The 20,118-nt window shown below is 38.7% G+C and overlaps 1 protein-coding gene across 1 annotated transcript in view; it reads left to right on the top strand.

Annotated features, from left to right (window-relative positions):
* dnah7 (dynein, axonemal, heavy chain 7) overlaps positions 1-20,118 on the top strand; it is a 134,330-nt gene that overhangs the window by 30,009 nt on the left and 84,203 nt on the right. Inside the window, exons 22-31 of the mRNA XM_053627875.1 lie at positions 640-838; positions 2,353-2,493; positions 2,762-2,974; positions 5,008-5,117; positions 6,338-6,506; positions 13,587-13,689; positions 15,127-15,254; positions 16,341-16,553; positions 17,864-17,962; positions 19,022-19,270. Coding sequence (XP_053483850.1) covers positions 640-838; positions 2,353-2,493; positions 2,762-2,974; positions 5,008-5,117; positions 6,338-6,506; positions 13,587-13,689; positions 15,127-15,254; positions 16,341-16,553; positions 17,864-17,962; positions 19,022-19,270 — 1,624 coding nt within the window. The remainder of the gene's footprint in view (positions 1-639; positions 839-2,352; positions 2,494-2,761; positions 2,975-5,007; positions 5,118-6,337; positions 6,507-13,586; positions 13,690-15,126; positions 15,255-16,340; positions 16,554-17,863; positions 17,963-19,021; positions 19,271-20,118) is intronic.

The following is a 20,118-nucleotide window of genomic DNA, read 5'->3' as shown; positions in this document are numbered from 1 at the left end:
GGGTTCAGTGGGTTGAGGTCAGGGCTCTGTGCAGGATACAATCTTCATGGAGCTCACTGTGGGTAAGGCCTTAGACTACTCCACTTATTCACTATAGCATGGGTAACTTTGTTGTTTTATTTTGTTAGCTAGGGAACTAGTTATTAAGTGCATATTGCCAAAAACATATAGTCATGAAGGGAAGTCGATAAGTCTGTGTTGAAAACAAGCAGGCTGAATAGTATTGTAAGGTTGTTAATAGTAAGTGACACTTTAAACCTTTTTTTTTTTTTTTGTTAACTACAGAATATAAGCATTCTGTAATTTTACTTGGATAAATGCTCAAACAGCCAAAATAGAAATAACATTTTTATCAGCTTTGCACATTTATCCCACTGGTTTTATCCTGCTACTTCTGTATAATTACTGTGCAATTAATAGTGCAATTGTCATGTGTATTTGTTGATTTGTATTGTATTGTAGGTTTGTCTATTGCTCTTGTCTTTTGTGCTGCAGGCTACTATTTCATTATTTTCACAGTATACTTGTAAGTGTACAGAATGACTTTTTTTTTTTTTTTTTTTACAGCGACACCCAGAAGTTGAGAAGAATCTGTATTCCATTTTGCTTTCCTAAAAGTTTATTTGGACTCCTTTTCAGAGTGCAGCCACATCTGAAGAAGTGTTTTGAGGGCATCGCCAGTGTTGTGTTCAATGAAGTTCTGGACATCACACACATGAAGAGCAGTGAGGGTGAGGTGGTGGAGCTGCTGGACATCATCTCAACTTCTAAAGCCCGCGGTCAGGTTGAGAAATGGCTCCTCGAGCTGGAGAGTGGCATGCTCACATCCTTACACAAGGTGCTAGGCAATTTCACTTGGGATTGATTCCTGAACCCTTATTTTCTGTTCATGTCAAAAGAAAAAAAAACCTCCATGCACTAAATTGTATTTATATCATGTCCTGTTTTTAGTCCCTGTATAATGTATTATTCAGTTAAACATTTTAGTCTGTGTATACTGCATTTTCTTATATTTAGATGCTAGTTCTATGTATACCACAGTGTTGTTAAACTGTTAAACCAAAATAGGTGTTGATTAATCTTCTATAACAGCAACTCTAATAGTATGTTCTGGCTAAAAGTCAAATTATAGGTTTATATCAATAAACTGTTCTAATACATTATAATTTCTATAGTACACAGGGACTTATAGCATAGCAGATATAGTATAGTAGATGCTCCACATAAATGGGTTAAAAACACACCATATAATCACTGATATAGTGGTTTTCTATGAGGAGACATTTATTTAGCATTTGTTGGAAGGAGTCTTCAGGATAAAGGGCTTTGCACTTTGCATTTTCTCAGTAACATTACAAACTGTGTGTGTTTTTTTTTTTTTTTTTTCTTTTTGCATTATTAATTTGAAGAGGGAGAAACAAGAGGATGGTGAGGGAAAGACTTCTAGGCTTCTGATTGCTGTTATAACAAAGTTTATAAGTGACACTCTTAAATTATTAAACAATTAACCATAAACTCGTAAAAAAGTACACTGAATCTTTCTTTAATGAATAACAAATGTTAACATTTACAAGTTGTGTGGTATAAAGAGAATAAAAGACTCCAGGACATGCTGTTACTGGACAATAATAATCAGCCCTGTTTGGATTCATGTACATTTTATCATCACACACCTTATGTGTGATTTGAATTTAAGAAATTTTGCTTTAGCCACGGTAGTTGAGATTTTCACACTTGTGATTCCATCAACTTGGGATGGTATATTAGGCTTTTGCAAGATTAACATAACAGCTGTGTAGTGCTACACAAGAATTAAATTACAGTATACTGACTATATAGTAATACAGACTCAGATATTTCCGCAAATATAAAACTTACCCCATGGTAACCATATCTCAAACAAGTTTTATTCCACCTGACATTGGGCTTATTGCAGCTTTTCATCTACTGTATATTATTATACATAAGAGTTATCTTCACCTATTAACAGTGTAAATAAGTAATATCTCAGAATTTTCAGACCTGCACTCCATGTATAGTATCTGTAACATACAGCAAACAACTGACATGTTTCTATGAACTGAAAAGGCCTAGGTTACTGAGATCATATCACACTGTATAATATCATATAATCATAAATAAGACGTTACAAGCATTAGCACTTCAGATTATATCAGACGCATAAAGCACACCATTACATTTTTTTATAAGTAAAAAAAAATGAAACATCTTGTTAAACAATGTCTCACAATACCATAGTATTTAATAAGACATTGTAGCATTAACTTCACCAAATAAGGTTATAAAAAATTTTAATATCCAAGTAAACTTGTTTTTCATTGTGATTTGCAGGTGATAGAAGAGGCAATTGAGGCGTACCCTAAAGAGCTGCGGATCAACTGGGTACGAGCCTGGCCAGGTCAGACAGTACTGTGTGTGTCTCAGGTGTACTGGACCAAACACATCCACAAAGCCATTGTAACAGGACCACAGGTCTGTGCTACACACCCACATTCATTTTTGTTACTTAAGACATTACTTGTGAAATTATAAGTAGTTTTCTGGTACAATTAATAATAAGAAGAATAATATAATAGTCTTAGTTATCATTATTTTCCCTCTTTCCATTTCATCACTTTCTGGAGACTCTTAAAAATGATTAAAAAATTATAACTTATGGACTTTAAAAAAAAATAAAAGTATTGTGCCTTTAATATCATTGTAGACTTCAATCTGAAATTTCTGCTCCTTTCTTTCTTAGGCTCTGGAAGCTTATTTGCGTCAGAATAACAAACAGATCGAGGATATAGTGGCGCTGGTGCGTGGGAAACTGTCCAAACAGAACCGCGTGACTCTGGGAGCGCTGGTGGTGTTGGATGTGCATGCTCGTGATGTGTTGGCCTCGCTTGTGCACAAGGGTGTGGATGACGAGAACAACTTCGAGTGGCTCAGCCAGCTTCGTTATTACTGGATTGTGAGTGTGTGTGTGTTTGTGTGTGTGTGTTTGTGTGTTTGTGTGTGTGTGTAATCTGGCATATGCAATGTTCTTAATATTTGAGAGACAGAATTGTGTCTTTCCTAAATCTACAATACAATGATACAGTTTTTACATAACTAATAATATTCATGATATCATCTAGGCTTACAGTCATGAGAAAAAATAAGTGTACCCCATAGAAACTGTTGTTTTTTTGGACATATTTGGACAAGCAAACATTTCATCCTCTTTGAAACAGTGCCTGTTGTTAAACTTGATACACTATCAAATGAAAGATTTTATCGTAATTTTTACAATTTTAATTAATTAAAAAAATCCAGATCAGTCACATGGAAAAAGTAAGAACACCTGTACATTTATCACACTTTCAAATCCAAAGCCAAGCTCTAAAGAGTTCTGTAAGGCCTTTAGAAAAAAGGTTGTGGATGCCTATGAGTCTAGCAAGGGATTTAAAAAGATCTCCAAATTATTTGAAATACATAATTCCAATGTAAGGAAAATAATCTACAAGTGGTGCAGATTTCAAGTGACTGCCAATTTGTCCAGGACTGCAAATTCAGCCCAAGAGCAGACCATCTGATGCAAAAACAGGTCTCCAAGAACCCCAAAATTTAATCACAGGGTATGCTAGTAAGTCTCAGAACTGTTGGTGTCAAAGTGCATGCTTCTACAATCAGAAAGAGATTGCACAAATTTGACGTGTGTCATATATCAAGGAGGTAACTGTGGGCTTCAGTTCCCATCAGCCACTGCACTGCACTACATGTCACATGACCACCTGCACCTGATTCACATTTCTGTTAATGAGCACACTTATATATATCCATTGTCTGCACTGTTTCTCTTTCATTTGTCTTAGACCACCGTGTTCCATGTTACCATGTTTCTTGATCTTGTTAGTTTATGTTTAGTTTTGCCACAGTATTATGGCAAGTTGTCCTAGTGTCTTTGTTTTATTGTTCGTTTAATAAACTATTTGAAATTCTGCGATTGCTTCCGAACTCCAACCTTGAGATGTGACAACGTGCATGGTAGGCATGCCAGGAAAAAGCCTTTGCAAGACTACAGTTTGCCAGTGATGATATAGACAAAGACCAGGCCTTTTGGAACAATGTGCTCTGGACAGACGAATCAAAGTTAGAGGTGTTTGGCCACAGTATCAGCAGACATATTTGGCACAGACCAAAGACAGCTTTTCAGGAGAAGCACCTCATACCAACTGTGAAGCACGGTGGTGGAAATGTTATGTTTGGGGTTGCTTTGCTACCTCAGGGACAGAACAGCATGTATTCATTATTCAACTATGAATTCTGCATCTTATCAAAGAGTGCTTAAAGATAATGTGAGGCAATCTGTCTGAAAGTTGAAGTTGAACTTTTCAACAGGATAATGAACCTAAGCACACTAGTAAATCCACCAAGGAATGGCTCAAAAAGAAGAAATTGAGGGTTATGGAATGCCCTAGTCAAAGCCCAGATTTGAATCCCATGAAAATTTTGTGGGGGGATTTGAAACGGGCAGCACATGCAAAAAAACCCTCAAACATCTTGCAACTGAAAGAATATTGCATGGAAGAGTGGTCAAAAATTTCAGCAAGCCGATGTCAGAGACTGGTGGACAATTATGCAAAATGCCTACAAGAAGTTATTTCTGCTAAAGGGAGCAATACTAGCTTCTGAGGCCAAGGGTGTACTTACTTTTTCCAGAGAAAAATATCACATCTATTGATATTTATGTTGAATAAATAATTTAAAAAGCTAATTTCCATTGTGTGTTTTTTTTTTTTTTTTTTTCAAGTATATCAACTTCATTAATACGCATTGTTTCAAAGATGATCAAATGTTTGCATGTCCAAATATATAAAAAAACCCAACAATTTCCATGGGGGGTACTACTGTTTATCTCTCCCCATACTATGATACGAGTGTTGTATACAGTGTCTGTGAAAAACTCTCTTCAGCATTCAGTACTCTCTTCTATCTTTTCAGCATTTCTCTTTACTTTTGCAGGAGAACCAGCTTCAGACGAAAATGATTAATGCAGGCCTGGATTATGGCTACGAGTACCTGGGTAACACACCACGTCTGGTCATCACCCCTCTCACTGATCGCTGCTACAGGTCAGAACAGCTTTATGCTAAACTTTACTCATATAGTGCAGTTCTTTTCCCTTCTACCTCTACAAAGACATTTAATCATAATCCTCCTTGTGTTTATAGTTTGTGTATTGATATTTGCTTTAATTTTGTAACTTGCAACCATTGAAAATATATTAAAAATAAGGAGATTTAAAATTCTTTATGTAGTCAGATATATCATCTGTTATACTGGTTAGTTTACTAATAAGTAACCAAGGGGGCAAAAAAAATACTTTAGGAAAAAGATATTCAAAATGATTTCTAAATCAGTATTATTTTTTTTAAAGAAATGGTCTAGTTAATTATCTACAGTAATAATCTCTGCAGTCACAGTATATTCTAGTTACAGTCTCCAAAAAGATCTACTCTAGCATTAGTATTGTTTATGGGGAAAAAGTATGGCCAATATCTTTAAAAATTGTGCGTTGGAACTAAATTTGCACATTAATGGACTGCTGCATCAGTTCAGTTCTCCTCTTTATAGCTCTAAATTTCATGTGTGGCACCAACACTTCATTACCTTAGTATTAATATGTTTCTGTCTGGGTGAAGAGCCATTTTGAGATATAGCACTTCTCAGTTTTGACATGCCACGTAGCAACAGATTAAAGATTACTTCAAATTATGAAGTACATTATTTTTTAACAATATCAAAAGACAGAAACAATAAAGACGTATTATGATCATATATGCTTTTCACTAAGTTTTATTTTTTTCTGACTGCATTCGCAAGCTCTAAAATATAAGATATTTAACTTTTTAAAATCTGAGGTTTCTACGATATTTTGCTTAAAATGTTCTTGTAAAACATTTAATAATATTAAAATAAATTAGAACATACAATGCATGTTTCTATGCAGCCACACAAACACGTCTTACAGGGCTTGACATTCAGTCCTGGTTTTTTTAATTGAAGGTCCAGTTCATTAAATATATTGTCTATAGCTCACAAATGTTAATTTAATGCTAATGTTATCTGATGTTAGCCACAATATTATAACATAATGTAAATAGAACAAAGATATTGTTGCATTTATGCTAGATGATGATTTGCTTGCAGACAGAAACTTATATAACCAAATTTATCTTTGACTTTGGTGATAAAACTTTATATTTTGCAAAATAATTAAAAAAAAGAAAGTGAAAAAGGTTAATTAATTTTTGACCAAATTGGCAAAAACTTCCCACACCTTTGTCCCTAGAACCCTTTTTGGAGCCCTGCATTTGCATTTAGGAGGAGCTCCTGAAGGCCCAGCAGGTACAGGGAAGACCGAGACGACTAAAGATCTAGCCAAAGCTGTGGCTAAGCAATGTGTTGTCTTCAACTGCTCTGATGGCCTTGATTACATTGCTCTGGGAAAGTTTTTTAAGGTCAGTGACATTTACCTGAGGTCTGGGTTGTATTGTAAATTAAATTTGTGTTGAGTTCCACACTTTTGCCCGCACCGTTGTGACGACAGAAATACCTATGTGAATTAGGTTTTATATCTGACTATTAGATTAAAAAAACACCCAATTACTAGCTTATATTAAACTTGTACTGAACAGAATGCAGAATTATATCAGCTATTTGAAAAAAATATTCTTATCAGCAGAAAAGGCTGTAATAGCCGATATTAAAAATGAAGTTAGCAAGGAAATGAAAAGGAATACAGGCTTAGAGGAGCTCCTGCTCATTTGTATGAAGATGTACTTTAGGTGAAGCTCAAGAGACGGCATGCGGTCAAAAGCTAGAAAAGAACATAGCCAGTTGCCATGGCAACAGAGACTTTGGCAAGCCTGGCTTGTTTGATGATGAATCCAGAGATGTTAAAACTTAACAGCCGTTATGGATCATAGGCAGGGTTTTATTTATAACCGACGCTTATAAGAGTCGGTTGTTTACCTGGAACCTTTATGTAGATTTGTGTGTGTGTGTGTGTTTGTGTGTGTGTGTGTGTGTGTGTGAGAGAGAGAGAGAGAGAGAGAGAGAGAGAGAGAGAGAGAGAGAGAAGGTGCACTCAGACATTCGATTGCATAAACTTGCAACCTGTTTCTTGCTAGCATGCAAAATTGTGATTTTATCACCCTATTTAAAGTGAATTAGCACATACACTTAAAATGTAGGCGTAAAATGTAGCCCACATCTTGGCTGCTTCTCCTACTCCAAAGCAGAGTGTGCATAAAACAAGAGAGACAAGTAAGAGGGCATGACCAGCTGGTTGCATTTTATTGCTTTAAAATTATTTAATCACCAGTAACAAGCTTTTAATAAGGAACATAATCCAATTGAACTATGTATCAACATACTGAATTGCAGATCAGTGTGATGACTCAGTGCCTTGTGTGATATTGATTATTCCCTGCTCATGATTTACCACTTAAATGAACTGTGAGAAATTCTTTCATCTTTCAGAACCTCAAAAAAACAAACAAACAAAAAAAAAAAAACAAACAAACAAAAAAAACAGTACAATGAATGGGAAAATGATCAATTCCACCATTTCTGGTTTAAACACTTTGAGCAGCAGCAGAACAGTGAAAATGTCAGTTGTGTGGACAGTAAGCAACCAATTTCTGAAAGGATTATCGAAAATGTACTGATATATATTCTTTTTTTACTGTATACTGTGCATTACTATAGAGCCACCTAATGATCTACTATCCAGCTAGATTGCTTAATAAATAAAATGTTGTTCTGTCTCAGAATGTCCAGATTCCCTTTGTTTCCTGAGTTGTACTTTTAAGACATAATTATCTTGTTTGAAGAATATACATTGGATATAAAAATACTACACACCCCTGTTAAAATGGCAGGTTTTTGTGATGTCAAAAATGAAAGTTAAATCATGTCAGAACATTAGTCACCTTTATTGTGAAATTGCAAAATATGAATATTAAGTGACAAACACCCAGAAATGTTTTTGGGGAAAAAAGTATAAACAAAAAATTTGCAATATCCAGCTTGCATAACTGTGCACACCCTTTTGTAATTGAGAATGTGGCAGTGTCCAGAATCAACCAGTCACATTCAAACTCATGTTAAATACTAATTAGTATACACCTGCCACCAATTAAAGTGACTGATTAACCCCCAATAAAGTACAGCTGTTCCTATAGGATTTTCCTGACTTCTTCTTGGTAACAGCCAACTGGAAAAGATGTAGGGCACAAAGAGCTTAAAAACACATACAGGATCTCATTCTTGAAAAATATAAATCAGGAGAGGGTTGCAAAAAAATTTCCAAGGCATTGGATATATCATGGAACACTGCAAAAAGGATAATCAACAAGTAGAGAAAAAGAGGGCTGTGCAAAGGAGATGCCCAGCCAATTTGACAGAGTTAAAATGCTTTTGCAAGGAAGAATGGCAAAATATTGCTAAGTCAAGATGTGCCAAACTGATTGACTCTTACAAAAAGATTAAATGCTGTGATAAAATCTAAGGGTGCTTCAACTAAGTATTAGTTTAGGGGTGTACACACTTGTGCAACCAGGTTATTGTACATTTTTTATTTTTTTCCCCCTAAAATTATTATTGTTTTTCACTTTAATTGGTTAAAATTTCACTATAAAGGTAGAAAAGGTTCTGACATTATTTATCGTGTTTTCTTTTTTTACATGACAAAAACCTGCCATTTTAACAGGGATGTGTAGACTTTTTATATCCACTGTAACTTTAAACTGTAAATTTTAGAGTAAATTTAAAATGGATTTTTTTCTGCCTTGTGCTTAGAACTATGCACCCTACTGTAGTAAGAATTGTTCTTACTGATCTGAAATACATGCGAATAAACTAAGATACATGAAGCATTAAAAGATCTTCATATTTTGGATTTTCAGGATCTGCATTCCTTTATATATTTTTATTTTTATCTGATTTACAACTGTGATGAAAACTGTATGGTTCACCTATGTACCTTCATGAGAAACACAAAGTGCAGCTACCATTCTTTCTGTTCTGAGAAACTTCAAGACTTTGCTTGTTAGAATAGAGATGGTCAAAGGAGTTTGAGGCTTTATAGATTAGAAAGTAGAACATCTCGGTTACGCATCTAACCCTGTTCCCTGAGAAAGGAACGAGACGTTGCATTTAGCATAACACTATGGGAGCGCCCTTGTGCGCGACCGGCATCTGAAGCTTGTGTAAAATCATGCCTCTATTTATAGGCCTGCCATGATCAGGTGATGCGGCAATTAAGCACGTCATGTGATGTGTATATATATATGTATATATATATGTATATATGTATGTGTGTGTGTGTGTGTGTGTGTATGTATGTATATGGCACCCGTGAACCATGCTGTTAGACTCTATTATCTGAAGGGAAGACGCAATTCACAGGCCTGCCCTGTTATGACAAAGCTATGCAACGTCTCGTTCCCTTCTCAGGGAACGGGGTCATGCGTAACCCAGACGGTCCCTTTCAAAGGGAACTTGACACTGCGTTTAGCATAACACTATGGGAACAAGAATACCCACTCTGTCATACCGAGGGTACAGCCTGTTCAAAAAGACCCAAGCCCGAGGGTCACTGCAAGACACTTGAGCCCAGGGTGGAATGAATATCCAGGCTGTAATAATGAATGAATGTGTGTGGCGTAGACCACCCTGCAGCAGCACACACATCCTGTAAGGATACCCCTTTGGACAAAGCCTTCGAGGAGGCGACCGCCCTAGTGGAATGAGCCCTTATGCCCAGAGGCGTAGTAAGACCACACACCTCATAAGCAATAGAGATTGCTTCTACTATCCAATTAGAGATGTGTTGCTTTGACACAGCATCACCTCTACTGTCGCCGCCAAAGCAGACCAGTAGCTGCTCCAATTTACGCCACTAGCCGGAGTGGTGGACGTAAGTACAGAGAGCCCTTCCTTGACACAGCAGGTGCATCCTCTCTTGTTTCAGTGTGAGGAACGGAGGAGGGCAGAAAGCCTGCAACACCACAGGGTGGGCAGCCGATGTGCGCACCTTAGGAATATAATCCGGCCTAGGATACAGGAAGGCCTTGGCTAATCCAGGTGCAAGGAATGAAGGAAGGCAAACTCTCAAGGCAGAAGGGCAAACTCTCACTAGAACTTGTGGGAGCAGAGCGATCGAGGGAAAAGCATATAGACGTGACCTCGGCCACATGTGCACCATGGTGTCCAGCCCCAATAGTGTGGGAGGAGTGAGGGCGAACTGCAGCGGGCAGTGTGTTGTCTCCTCAGAGGCGAACAAATCCACTTCTGCTTGTCCGAACCTCCACCATATGAACTCCACCACTTGTGGATGGATCCTCTAACCCCCAGGCCTCAGCCCCTGCCTCGACAGGATGTCTGCCCCCACATTCCGGCTGCCCGGAATGTACATTGCACTCACTGACAAGAATTTTCCCTCTGCCTAGAGAAGGATTAGTTGCGCCGGCCTGAACAGGAGGCGTGAACGTAACCCTCCCTCGTGGTTGATATATGAGACCACCGATGTGTTGTTTGTCACAACTAACACGTGGTGACCTCTTAATTGAGGAAGAAAGAACTTCAGTGTTAGGAATACGGCCCACATGTCTAGGCGATCTATATGCCATAAGGCCCAACAGTTTCTTGTAGAGACTGGAGGGGATGCCCAGACCCAGCTTCATCTTGCTCAATGTTGATAGGATCGATCCCATGCGTGTTGGGGATAGAAACGCCCTCATTGTAGTAGAATCCCATGTAACCCCTAGAAAAGTTGTCCTCTGCACTGGAGAAAGCATACTTTTCTTGAGGTTCAACCTGAGCTCCAAGCTCCTCATGTGGGCGAGAACAACATTTCGATGTTGAAGTGCCAGTTCTCTGGATTATGCTAGAATTAACCAGTCATCCAAGTAGTTTAGTACACGGATGCCCTGGAGTCGCAAGGGAGCCAGAGCAGCATCCATGCACTTTGTGAAGGTGCGAGGGGATAAAGCTAGCCCGAAGGGAAGAACCCGATATTGGTATGCATTGTCTCCAAATGCAAACCTCAGGAACTTCCTGTGACTGGGCAATATTCCTGTGTGGAAATATGCATCTTTCAGATCTATCTTCACAAACCAGTCCTCGAACTGAATCTGTGGCATAAGTTTAATCGTCAGCATCTTGAACCTGTATGTCCGAAGAGTACGGTTCAGATCACGCAGATCTAAAATTGGCTGCATACTTCCATCTTTTTGGCAGAGCAGGAAATAACGTCTGTAAAAACCTCTCTCCCTTAGGGAATGGGATACATGTTCTGTGGCCCCTTTGTCCAACAGGGATCTTACATCCTGCACTAACATTGGGCTCTGCTCTGTGCTGACTACTGTGGTGAGCACACCTCTGAACCGGGGGGGTCGAGCTCTGAACTGGACCTGGTAACCCTTTTCTATGGTAGACAGAACCCATGGAGACACATTTGGCAGTAGTTTCCACGCTGCCAGATGGTCTTTTTGTGATGTTAGCTTTTCCACATTCTGTTGGAGGGAAAGCATCAGATTTCCATTTCCCTGTGACAGCTCACTGACCAGAGAAGGCTGAAAACGTGGGATGGCCTTCGCTAGGGCAGGCCCTACAGTAGCACTGGGGGCTATCTGCCCTAACAAACTTATGCCCCCTGATACATCCCTCCATGGCCCATCAGGACCATTCCTTTTTTGCCTGTTTTGCTTTTATGATCATTCTCAGATCAGGCCTGTTAGCAGGCCGTGGCTGTGGCCGCCCGGTCCCTCTGGCTGTCCGCGGGGGAAGGCGGGCTGCCACACTCGCCTTCTGTGCCTCCCTCACACTAGCGCTGGCCTGGGCTCCACTTGACACGCGCTGGCCCAGGCGAACTTGACACGACGGGGAAGGAACTGGCTGAATGCCGCCGTTTGCTGTTTTGCCTCGCTGAACCTGTCAGCGATGGCATTAACTGCGCCACCAAACAAGCCGGAAGGTTTAACGGGGCGTCCAGCAAGGAGACCTTATCTTTGTCCCCCATCCCTGAGAGGTTGCGCAATAGGTGCCTCTCCGCCACAACCAAGCTACCCATTGAACAGCCGATATGACGGGCCATTTGCTTGGTCGCCTGGAGAGACAAATTTGTGGCGCAGCACAGCTCTGCCACTGCCTCGGGCCCAATTCCCTCCCCAGTATTGAGTTCACTCAGCAGGTCTGCTTGGTAGGCCTGCAACACTGCCATTGTATGCAGTGACCCACAAGCAAGAACCGCTACTGCATAGGCTTTGCCCACCAACACAGAGGTGGCCTTATATGGCTTACAAGGTAAAGTTGGCCTGCCTAAATTACCTGCCATTGATGGAGAGAGGTGGCTCGCAAGCGCCTCCTCCACCCTCGGCATCACTAAATAGCTGTGCTGCTCACTCCCCATGATGGCTGAGTAATCAGACATTGCGGGGTTATAAACACGGCTAGTGTATGGTTTTCCCCAGAAGTGTGATATCTCATCATGCACTTCTAGAAAAAAGGGGAGTTTTCTGTGGTGTGAGGGAGATTCATATTTATTTTCACTGGAGAGGAAGCGCTCATCCAGCCTGCTACGAGCCACTTCCTCTTCCCCAGGCCAGTCTATATTCAACTTTTCAACTGCCCTCGTAATCACCTCAAGCAGCTCTTTATATGCTTGAAAGTTGCTCTCAGTTTTTGGTGCAATGGCACCCTCTACCGACTCCTCGGAGTCAGCGAGTGTGTTTTGGCTTTCCATAGGGGAAGTAGGAGTCGCGACACGGACTCCAAAGTCAGGCAGAGAGCCGGACCCAGAAGACAGAGCAAGAGATAGAGCAGCACTCGTCTCCGGCTCCTCTTCCAAATCCCTAGGAGATCCCCAGGACCTGAGCCGGCTGGCTGCCTCAGCAGTGGCCGGCCCAGATCCACGAGGCTCTGAAACCCAACTCCCTTCGGACGAGAAGAGAGCGAGTCGCGAGCGGAGCTGCTTAATCATAAAACGTTCACAAGCCCCCTCAAGGGCTGCCATCGCATTCTCCACCACTAAACACTTCACACAGAAAGCATGTCTGTTTCCTCCCATGATGAAATGGGAGCAAGGCGTAACACACTTTCTGAATTCTCTCTCGCTCATTCTTTCTTTCTCTTTTCTTTTCTTTTACAAAGGAATAGAAAGGTTAATAGATTTTGAGAAAATATAGAGGAGAAATGAAGCGTGTTTTTGTTACACAAACAACCGACATGCAGTCTTGCTGAAGATAATAAGGCTGATGGCACGGTTCACAGGTGCCATATATATATATATATATATATATATATATATATATATATATATATATATATATATATCACGCGACGCGCTTAATTGCCACGTCACCTGATCATGGCAGGCCTATAAATAGAGGCATGATTTTACACAAGCTTCCGATGCCGGTCGCATGCTCAAGGGCGCTCCCATAGTGTTATGCTAAACGCAATGTCGAGGGAACAGCTTTGATTCCTTTAGTTTGTTTATTTATTTTTTGATTGATTTTATCTGCTTCTTGTAGGGCTTGCTATCCTGTGGTGCGTGGGCATGCTTTGACGAGTTCAATCGCATTGACTTGGAGGTGCTGTCTGTGGTGGCACAACAAATTCTCACAATTCAGAGAGGTGTGTGTATATGGAGAGTCTATCTACAGTATACAGCTCTGGAAAAAATTAAGAGACACTGCAATTTTTTCTTAAATCAGCATCTCTACATGTATGGCAGCCATTCCATCCCAGTGTCTGTTGAATTCAAACACAGGCACACCTCATTCTACTGAATGAAGTGTTCACCTGAACCAAATTTTATTTAATGAGGAAAAGTATAAAAACCACTGCTGTGGTCATCACAAGCTTCCTGCAATATGACCAGCTGGATGACAAAGACAGTGGTTTTTATACTTTTCCTCATTAAATAAAATTTGGTTCAGGTGATCACTTCATTCAGTAGAATGAGGTGTGCCTGTGTTGGAATTCAACAGACACTGGGATGGAATGGCTGCCATACATGTAGAGATGCTGATTTGAGAAAAAATTGCAGTGTCTCTTAACCCCCTATAAGGGGTTGGGAACCTGTGGCTCACGAGCTATATATGGCTACTTCAATGAATACTTCAATTATCATAGTTGGTTAAATTAAGTCAAAGTGCAACCTACAGGCCTATTAGGTGAAGTGCAGGCTGTTACGACAAGAACACGCAGAATGTGAAATGGTCTTTATTACATTACCATTATTTTATAATTCTGCAATAGTAGTAAAGATAATAACTATAATAATAAGGAGACATGTATAAAAACGTAAAAAAAAGTAAACTTTTCCCTGGCTCTAAAATCATAACTTTTTTTTTTTTTTGCTTTTATGGCTCTGCCAGCTGAAAAGGTTCCAGACCTCTGGTAATCATGGTCACACATGCACACTCTGGATAGCGGCAACACACGCAACACTAATCTATATGTCAAAATGTATAATTATGTTGATATCCCCATTATGAAAATGTTAGACTTTTTGTGAACCATCTGTGATAATTTTGCTTTTCTGAAATAGACATAACTGGATAAAAGAGGTCATTACGCCATTTATGACATCTCTCAGTGGCTCTCAATGATTTTAACAACTTCAGTGGCTATTAAAAATGATATTATGTATTAAACGAATGCTAATATTGCCTGGCAAGAATGTCATGCTGATTGTTCACTCTTGCTTTAATTCATGGTTTAATTCACTTAGCCCACGTCTTACATTAGAGTTTTGGGTCAAAATGAAATGGTCATTAAGTCACCATAAGGATGCTTTACAATCATGACATTATGTGAGTTCTGAATTGTAGATTACCTCTCTTGCCAGAGTCAGGAATAATAGATATCACAAAGGGAAATCCGCTTTTTAAAGATCTGAATCACTTCACTTCACTGATAATTGAATGGACAGTTAGATGAAATGAAGGCTGCATTTAGAAACATATTATACTAATTATGCACTCATTCAAATAAATAATTTAGCCCCATTAGCATTCTGTCTGTTAAAGCCCTAAGAAGTTCTAAGAAATCCATGTTGCTGTGTAGGGATCGCAGCTCATGCCGAGATGCTGATGTTTGAGGGTACGGAGTTAAGGCTCAACCCATCCTGTGCTGTCTTCATCACTATGAACCCAGGATATGCTGGCCGCTCTGAACTGCCTGATAACCTGAAGGTACAATATGTAGATCAAGGACACTAACTGAAAAACTCCTTCTGGGGCTAATACAAACATGTTACACAAGCATGTTACACAAGCCAATCACATCCATTAATAACTATTTTTAGATATGAAACACTTCACTGACCTGGCTTTTACCTCAATCGTTCATGTTTCGAAGGCCAAAGATTCTCCACAAAGTGGAGCTAATGGCCCTTATGGTAATATCATGGGTACCCAGAGACATCTGCCAGAATGGAAACAAAACCTGAAGCATGTGGCACACTGCACAGTTGGCACGCACTCAAATAATTTTCCTGCCAGAGTTCCCTTAGTTGTACTGCAGTAACATGTGTTCTCAACTCAATTAAAATCTTACTGGATTAACAAGGTTTAATCTTTAAGGAACATAATCGCTGAAGCTTTAAAATGCAATTCTGTTGAGTGTTTTTAATTTCCTAAGATCAACTTGTTTTTTTTTTGTTTTAATACTGTTTAGCTGTATTGCATTCTCTTGGCACAAAAAGGTGTATAGTTTGTATTTTGGATGAATGTTCCATTATATTAAATAAATAGAACATGTTTGGGGGAAAAAAGTGAATGCCAAATGAATGCCAGTGTCTTATAATATAATGAAAATATTGGGAAAAAAAAACAAAAAAAAAAACACATCACTTTATACTGTATATAGAACACGTTTTATAAAATTATTTTAAGGAATGAGTCATGAGAATGAAACCAGCAACACTCTGTCGTTAGGTCAGTTTATGAAAAAATTATAATTTTACTAATTTGACTGTTCAAATTTATTTGAGATATTATATACAATCTAGTTTTCGCTGTCCACTAATTATTGCATTTTTCCAAAATGTATCTGAATCTCCTCTTCACATATTTGCTCCATTCTTTTGCAATTTTTGATGTCACATATTATATTGATAGTTTTGTTTGGAAGGAAAAGATGAGGGCTAAATGTATTATTACTAATTCATCATTAGACGTATGTTTATCCATAATACAGATGTCTGTATGTCTGTATGGTCTGTAAAGTCAATCAGTGTAGAACTCTTGGCATGCACATCTTTTAAACCTTTGTCTCAGGCCTTGTTCCGCACTGTGGCTATGATGGTTCCGGATTACGCACTGATCGCCGAGATTGTGCTCTATTCTTGTGGTTTTGTAACTGCTCGTCCGCTCTCAGTGAAGATCGTGGCCACGTATCGACTCTGCTCTGAGCAGCTGTCCTCTCAGAGCCACTATGATTATGGTATGAGGGCTGTCAAATCCGTCCTGACCGCCGCTGGAAACTTAAAGGTAAGCCAACTTCATCAGATATTCAGGATGTTCAAAATATCACTTGGTCAATGGTTACTTATTATTTATATCTGAAAGAAATACATTTTTGCCTTAGCCCCATACCATTTGTTTTGATTGAAAAACAAAATTCCAGCATTCAAAATTCAATGCACACATATTCACCTTCCTAAAATACAATTCCAAAATATTTAGTTGTTAAAATACCATCAACCTCACAAATTCAGGCTGCAAAAATTCAGGTCTTAAAATTCGGGTCTTAAAATTCAAGTCTTCACATCCGGGTCTCACAGGAAGAGCAATGGATTGCCGATACTATTGTAACATGTTACTCTGGGCCGGCCCCTAGTGGTGGGATTTTGCAGACAAGCCACAAGAGAAGATTAACCTAGCGGACTGGGATAAAGTTGGCTTGACGTTGGACGTTCGGTATTCGCAGATATGCGCAAATTAAGGGACTGTCTCTAAAGTTACGTATTGGTATACATGTTTCTAACTCCAGTAGCATTTGAAGGGAATGACTTGGTCATAAAACCAACTATAAAGTGTTCATCTAGGTGTCAGCTATAACACACACCTTTTTATCAAAAATCCAAAAGGTGTGCATCATACGTGACACCTACAGGAACACTTTCCAGACGGTTTTGTGACTGTAAGTCATTGTCTTCAAATGCTATTGAGCTTTAAACTATGGTATATTTTGTGTATATGTCCATACAGTATAAAAACATCAATGTTTAGATATGATTTGATAGTTTATTTAATTAAATTTCAAAAATCTAAAAGGTGTGCGCTCTTGTTTTTCCCTCATTGTAAAGAAAGCACGTAAGCCACCAAAATGGATTTCAGACTTTAGCAAAAATCAGGATGATTTTAGGGTCTAGGAAAAGATATTGACCTCAAAACCTTCCCTTTCCCTCCACTATTTTCCTATTTCAGCACAGTATCTTTTTATGCAGCTTTCTGAAAATGAATGCATGCATGCCATTTCGATGCCAATTTGTTTTCTGCATCATCACACTCGGGACTGCACCCTTTCGTCCTGTTGCGGAATGACTTGTGGAGTGAAGAAGTAAGCGCTCAGCCTCCTGGGCTTGACTCGTAAATGGCAGCGATAGTAAAGAATGAGAAAAAAAATGCACATGAGGAGTGTGTGAATGAGACTTTCCCCAAAAGACATCAAAGAGTTGTATGTGTGATAAGTCTTTCACTTCGAGGCTAACCTCGAGGGTTGCCCTTTCCTTTCCATTTGGTTATTTCTCCATTTCTGCCTTCTCACACATCCTCACTGTGTTTTTGAAATGTCACAGCTGAAGTTCCCTGAGGAGAACGAGGACATTCTTCTGCTGAGGTCCATCATCGATGTTAACCTTCCCAAATTTTTAGCCCATGATTTGCCACTGTTTGAGGTAAAATTTGCATATGCCTGTTTACACAGCTCAACATACATCAACTGTACAGAAGTGCCAGCATATACGCTTTTGACATAGTTTTTATGAGTTTCTGACCAGATGCTACAGTCAGAAAAAGTAGCTTTAAGCCAGCAGATAGCCAATTCACTGAAGGAGAAAGGACACTGGACATGAAAGATGCGCAATTGCTTCTGGTAGCTGTTATTTTTGCTTTGGTCTGACTTTATCTAGGTAGATGCTTACCTGTGAAACTTTGGTTTCTAAGCCAATAGAAAACAAGTGGGCGGGGCTATGGTCTTTTGGAGACCACAAAATTGGAGGAGCTGCTATTTATTAGGACTTTTTCGCTTGTTTTCTTACTGATGCTTGACGCACATCTGAAAAAATTAGCCATTTGTTCCACTTACAGTACATTTTTTGTGATAAAAGGGTTGTTTTCCCTCTCTACTTGCTAAAATGTTTTTTTGTTGGCAAATCTGACAGCACCTTTGATTTATCTAGCATATGATTTATTTACCTTTATTAATATGAAAGTTACTAATGGCAAACTACCACTCATTGCTGAGCTAATAATTGTGAAAGCAGACATTACACCCTTTTTACACTACTTAGCAAGTAAAATTATCTTAAATGTAGTCAGATCTATCTAGTATTTCCTATTATTAGAGTACTATAAACCAAATGTGATTATTAAACCTATCTTATTAAACCAGGTCATTTTTTTAATTATAGGCATTTGTTTCTAGAAAGAAGAATCTAACAAGCTGAATATTATATTTAATTTATAATAACCTCATAATAAGAAATAGTAGATAAATTTGCCCATATTCAAAATATTTACACTTGATAGGATGTGCAGTGTACTCATAATTTGCCATTGTTTGAGGTAAAAGTGTATGCCTTTTTTATTTTAAGATGTAAAGTTTATAAGTTTAAAGTTTATATATGATTACTACTGATTTTCAGTTCACATTTTTGTATGGACACGATTTTAATTTCGGACCATTTGACGTCTCTTTTTGTAACTACTTTTCCTCCTTTACTAATTCCCTCTAGGGAATCACTTCAGATCTTTTTCCTGGTGTAAAACTCCCAAAACCAGACTATAGCATCCTGCTGGAGGCCATTAAAGAGAACAGTGAGAAGATGAACTTGCAGGTAACAGATTTCTTTGCAGAGAAGATCCTGCAGGTTTTTGAGATGATGATCGTGCGTCATGGCTTCATGATGGTGGGAGAGCCTTTTGGAGGGAAGACGAGTGCCTATCGAGTCCTCGCTGCTGCCTTGAACGATATCTGTGAGAAGGTAACATGTTTCTTTTCTTATTCTTAAACGAACAGAAAGGTGAAAATTTCAATGTATGATATCCATAACACATAATATTGTGGTGGAGGGTACAATATCTGCTTATAAATTCTCATTTTCAGAAATGACATCAGAAAATATACAATAGACTATACTATACTATTCTGTCAACTCCAGAATTATTGGTCCCCTTCATGAAAAAAAAAAAGAAAAAAAAAAAAACACACACACAACACAATGATATTTTGAGACTGAAAATATGGAGAAATTATCTAGTTTTTTTAGTCCATATTTTTTCAAACAGAAAAGATTTTTCTGCAAAATACTGGACTCAAATTTATGTCTAAAAAGGTTGGAGACACTTGTAGAGGATCTTTTCTATACAAAATATTTCAAGCTCCTTTATATTCTGAGATTTTAATATGTGGCCTACCATGTTTGATTCAATAGGGTTCAAATCCGGAGACAGAAGAACAGGGCTCTACAGTACGACCATTTCACTTGCATTTGTGACTGAAAAGTACTTTGTGCGACTATGAAAAATAGTTAGGAGTGACCTGTTCGGAGTTGTATAATACAATCAGAATAAAAACTACAGGAAGTCCAAAATGCTCAACAGTTACTTTCACACTGCTTTTCATCACCTCAGTCAACCAAACAAGTGTGCAAATACTGCAAAGAACCCATTATGATGAAAAGAGTAACTGTATATCAGCTGCTTCTCTCAACTTGCCGATCTCACAAACCGCCATCTTTTACTGGTCACGCAATATTATCAACAGACATGGCACTGTACTGGGGGAACCCATCTAAAACTGACAAACAAACAAACAAAAAAACTAATGAAA

This window comes from Ictalurus furcatus, chromosome 6 (genome assembly GCF_023375685.1).
Source record: "Ictalurus furcatus strain D&B chromosome 6, Billie_1.0, whole genome shotgun sequence".
Classification (NCBI taxonomy): Eukaryota; Metazoa; Chordata; class Actinopteri; order Siluriformes; family Ictaluridae; genus Ictalurus; species Ictalurus furcatus.
Note: the sequence above shows the minus strand (reverse complement) of the source record. Positions and strands in the feature narration are given on the sequence as shown.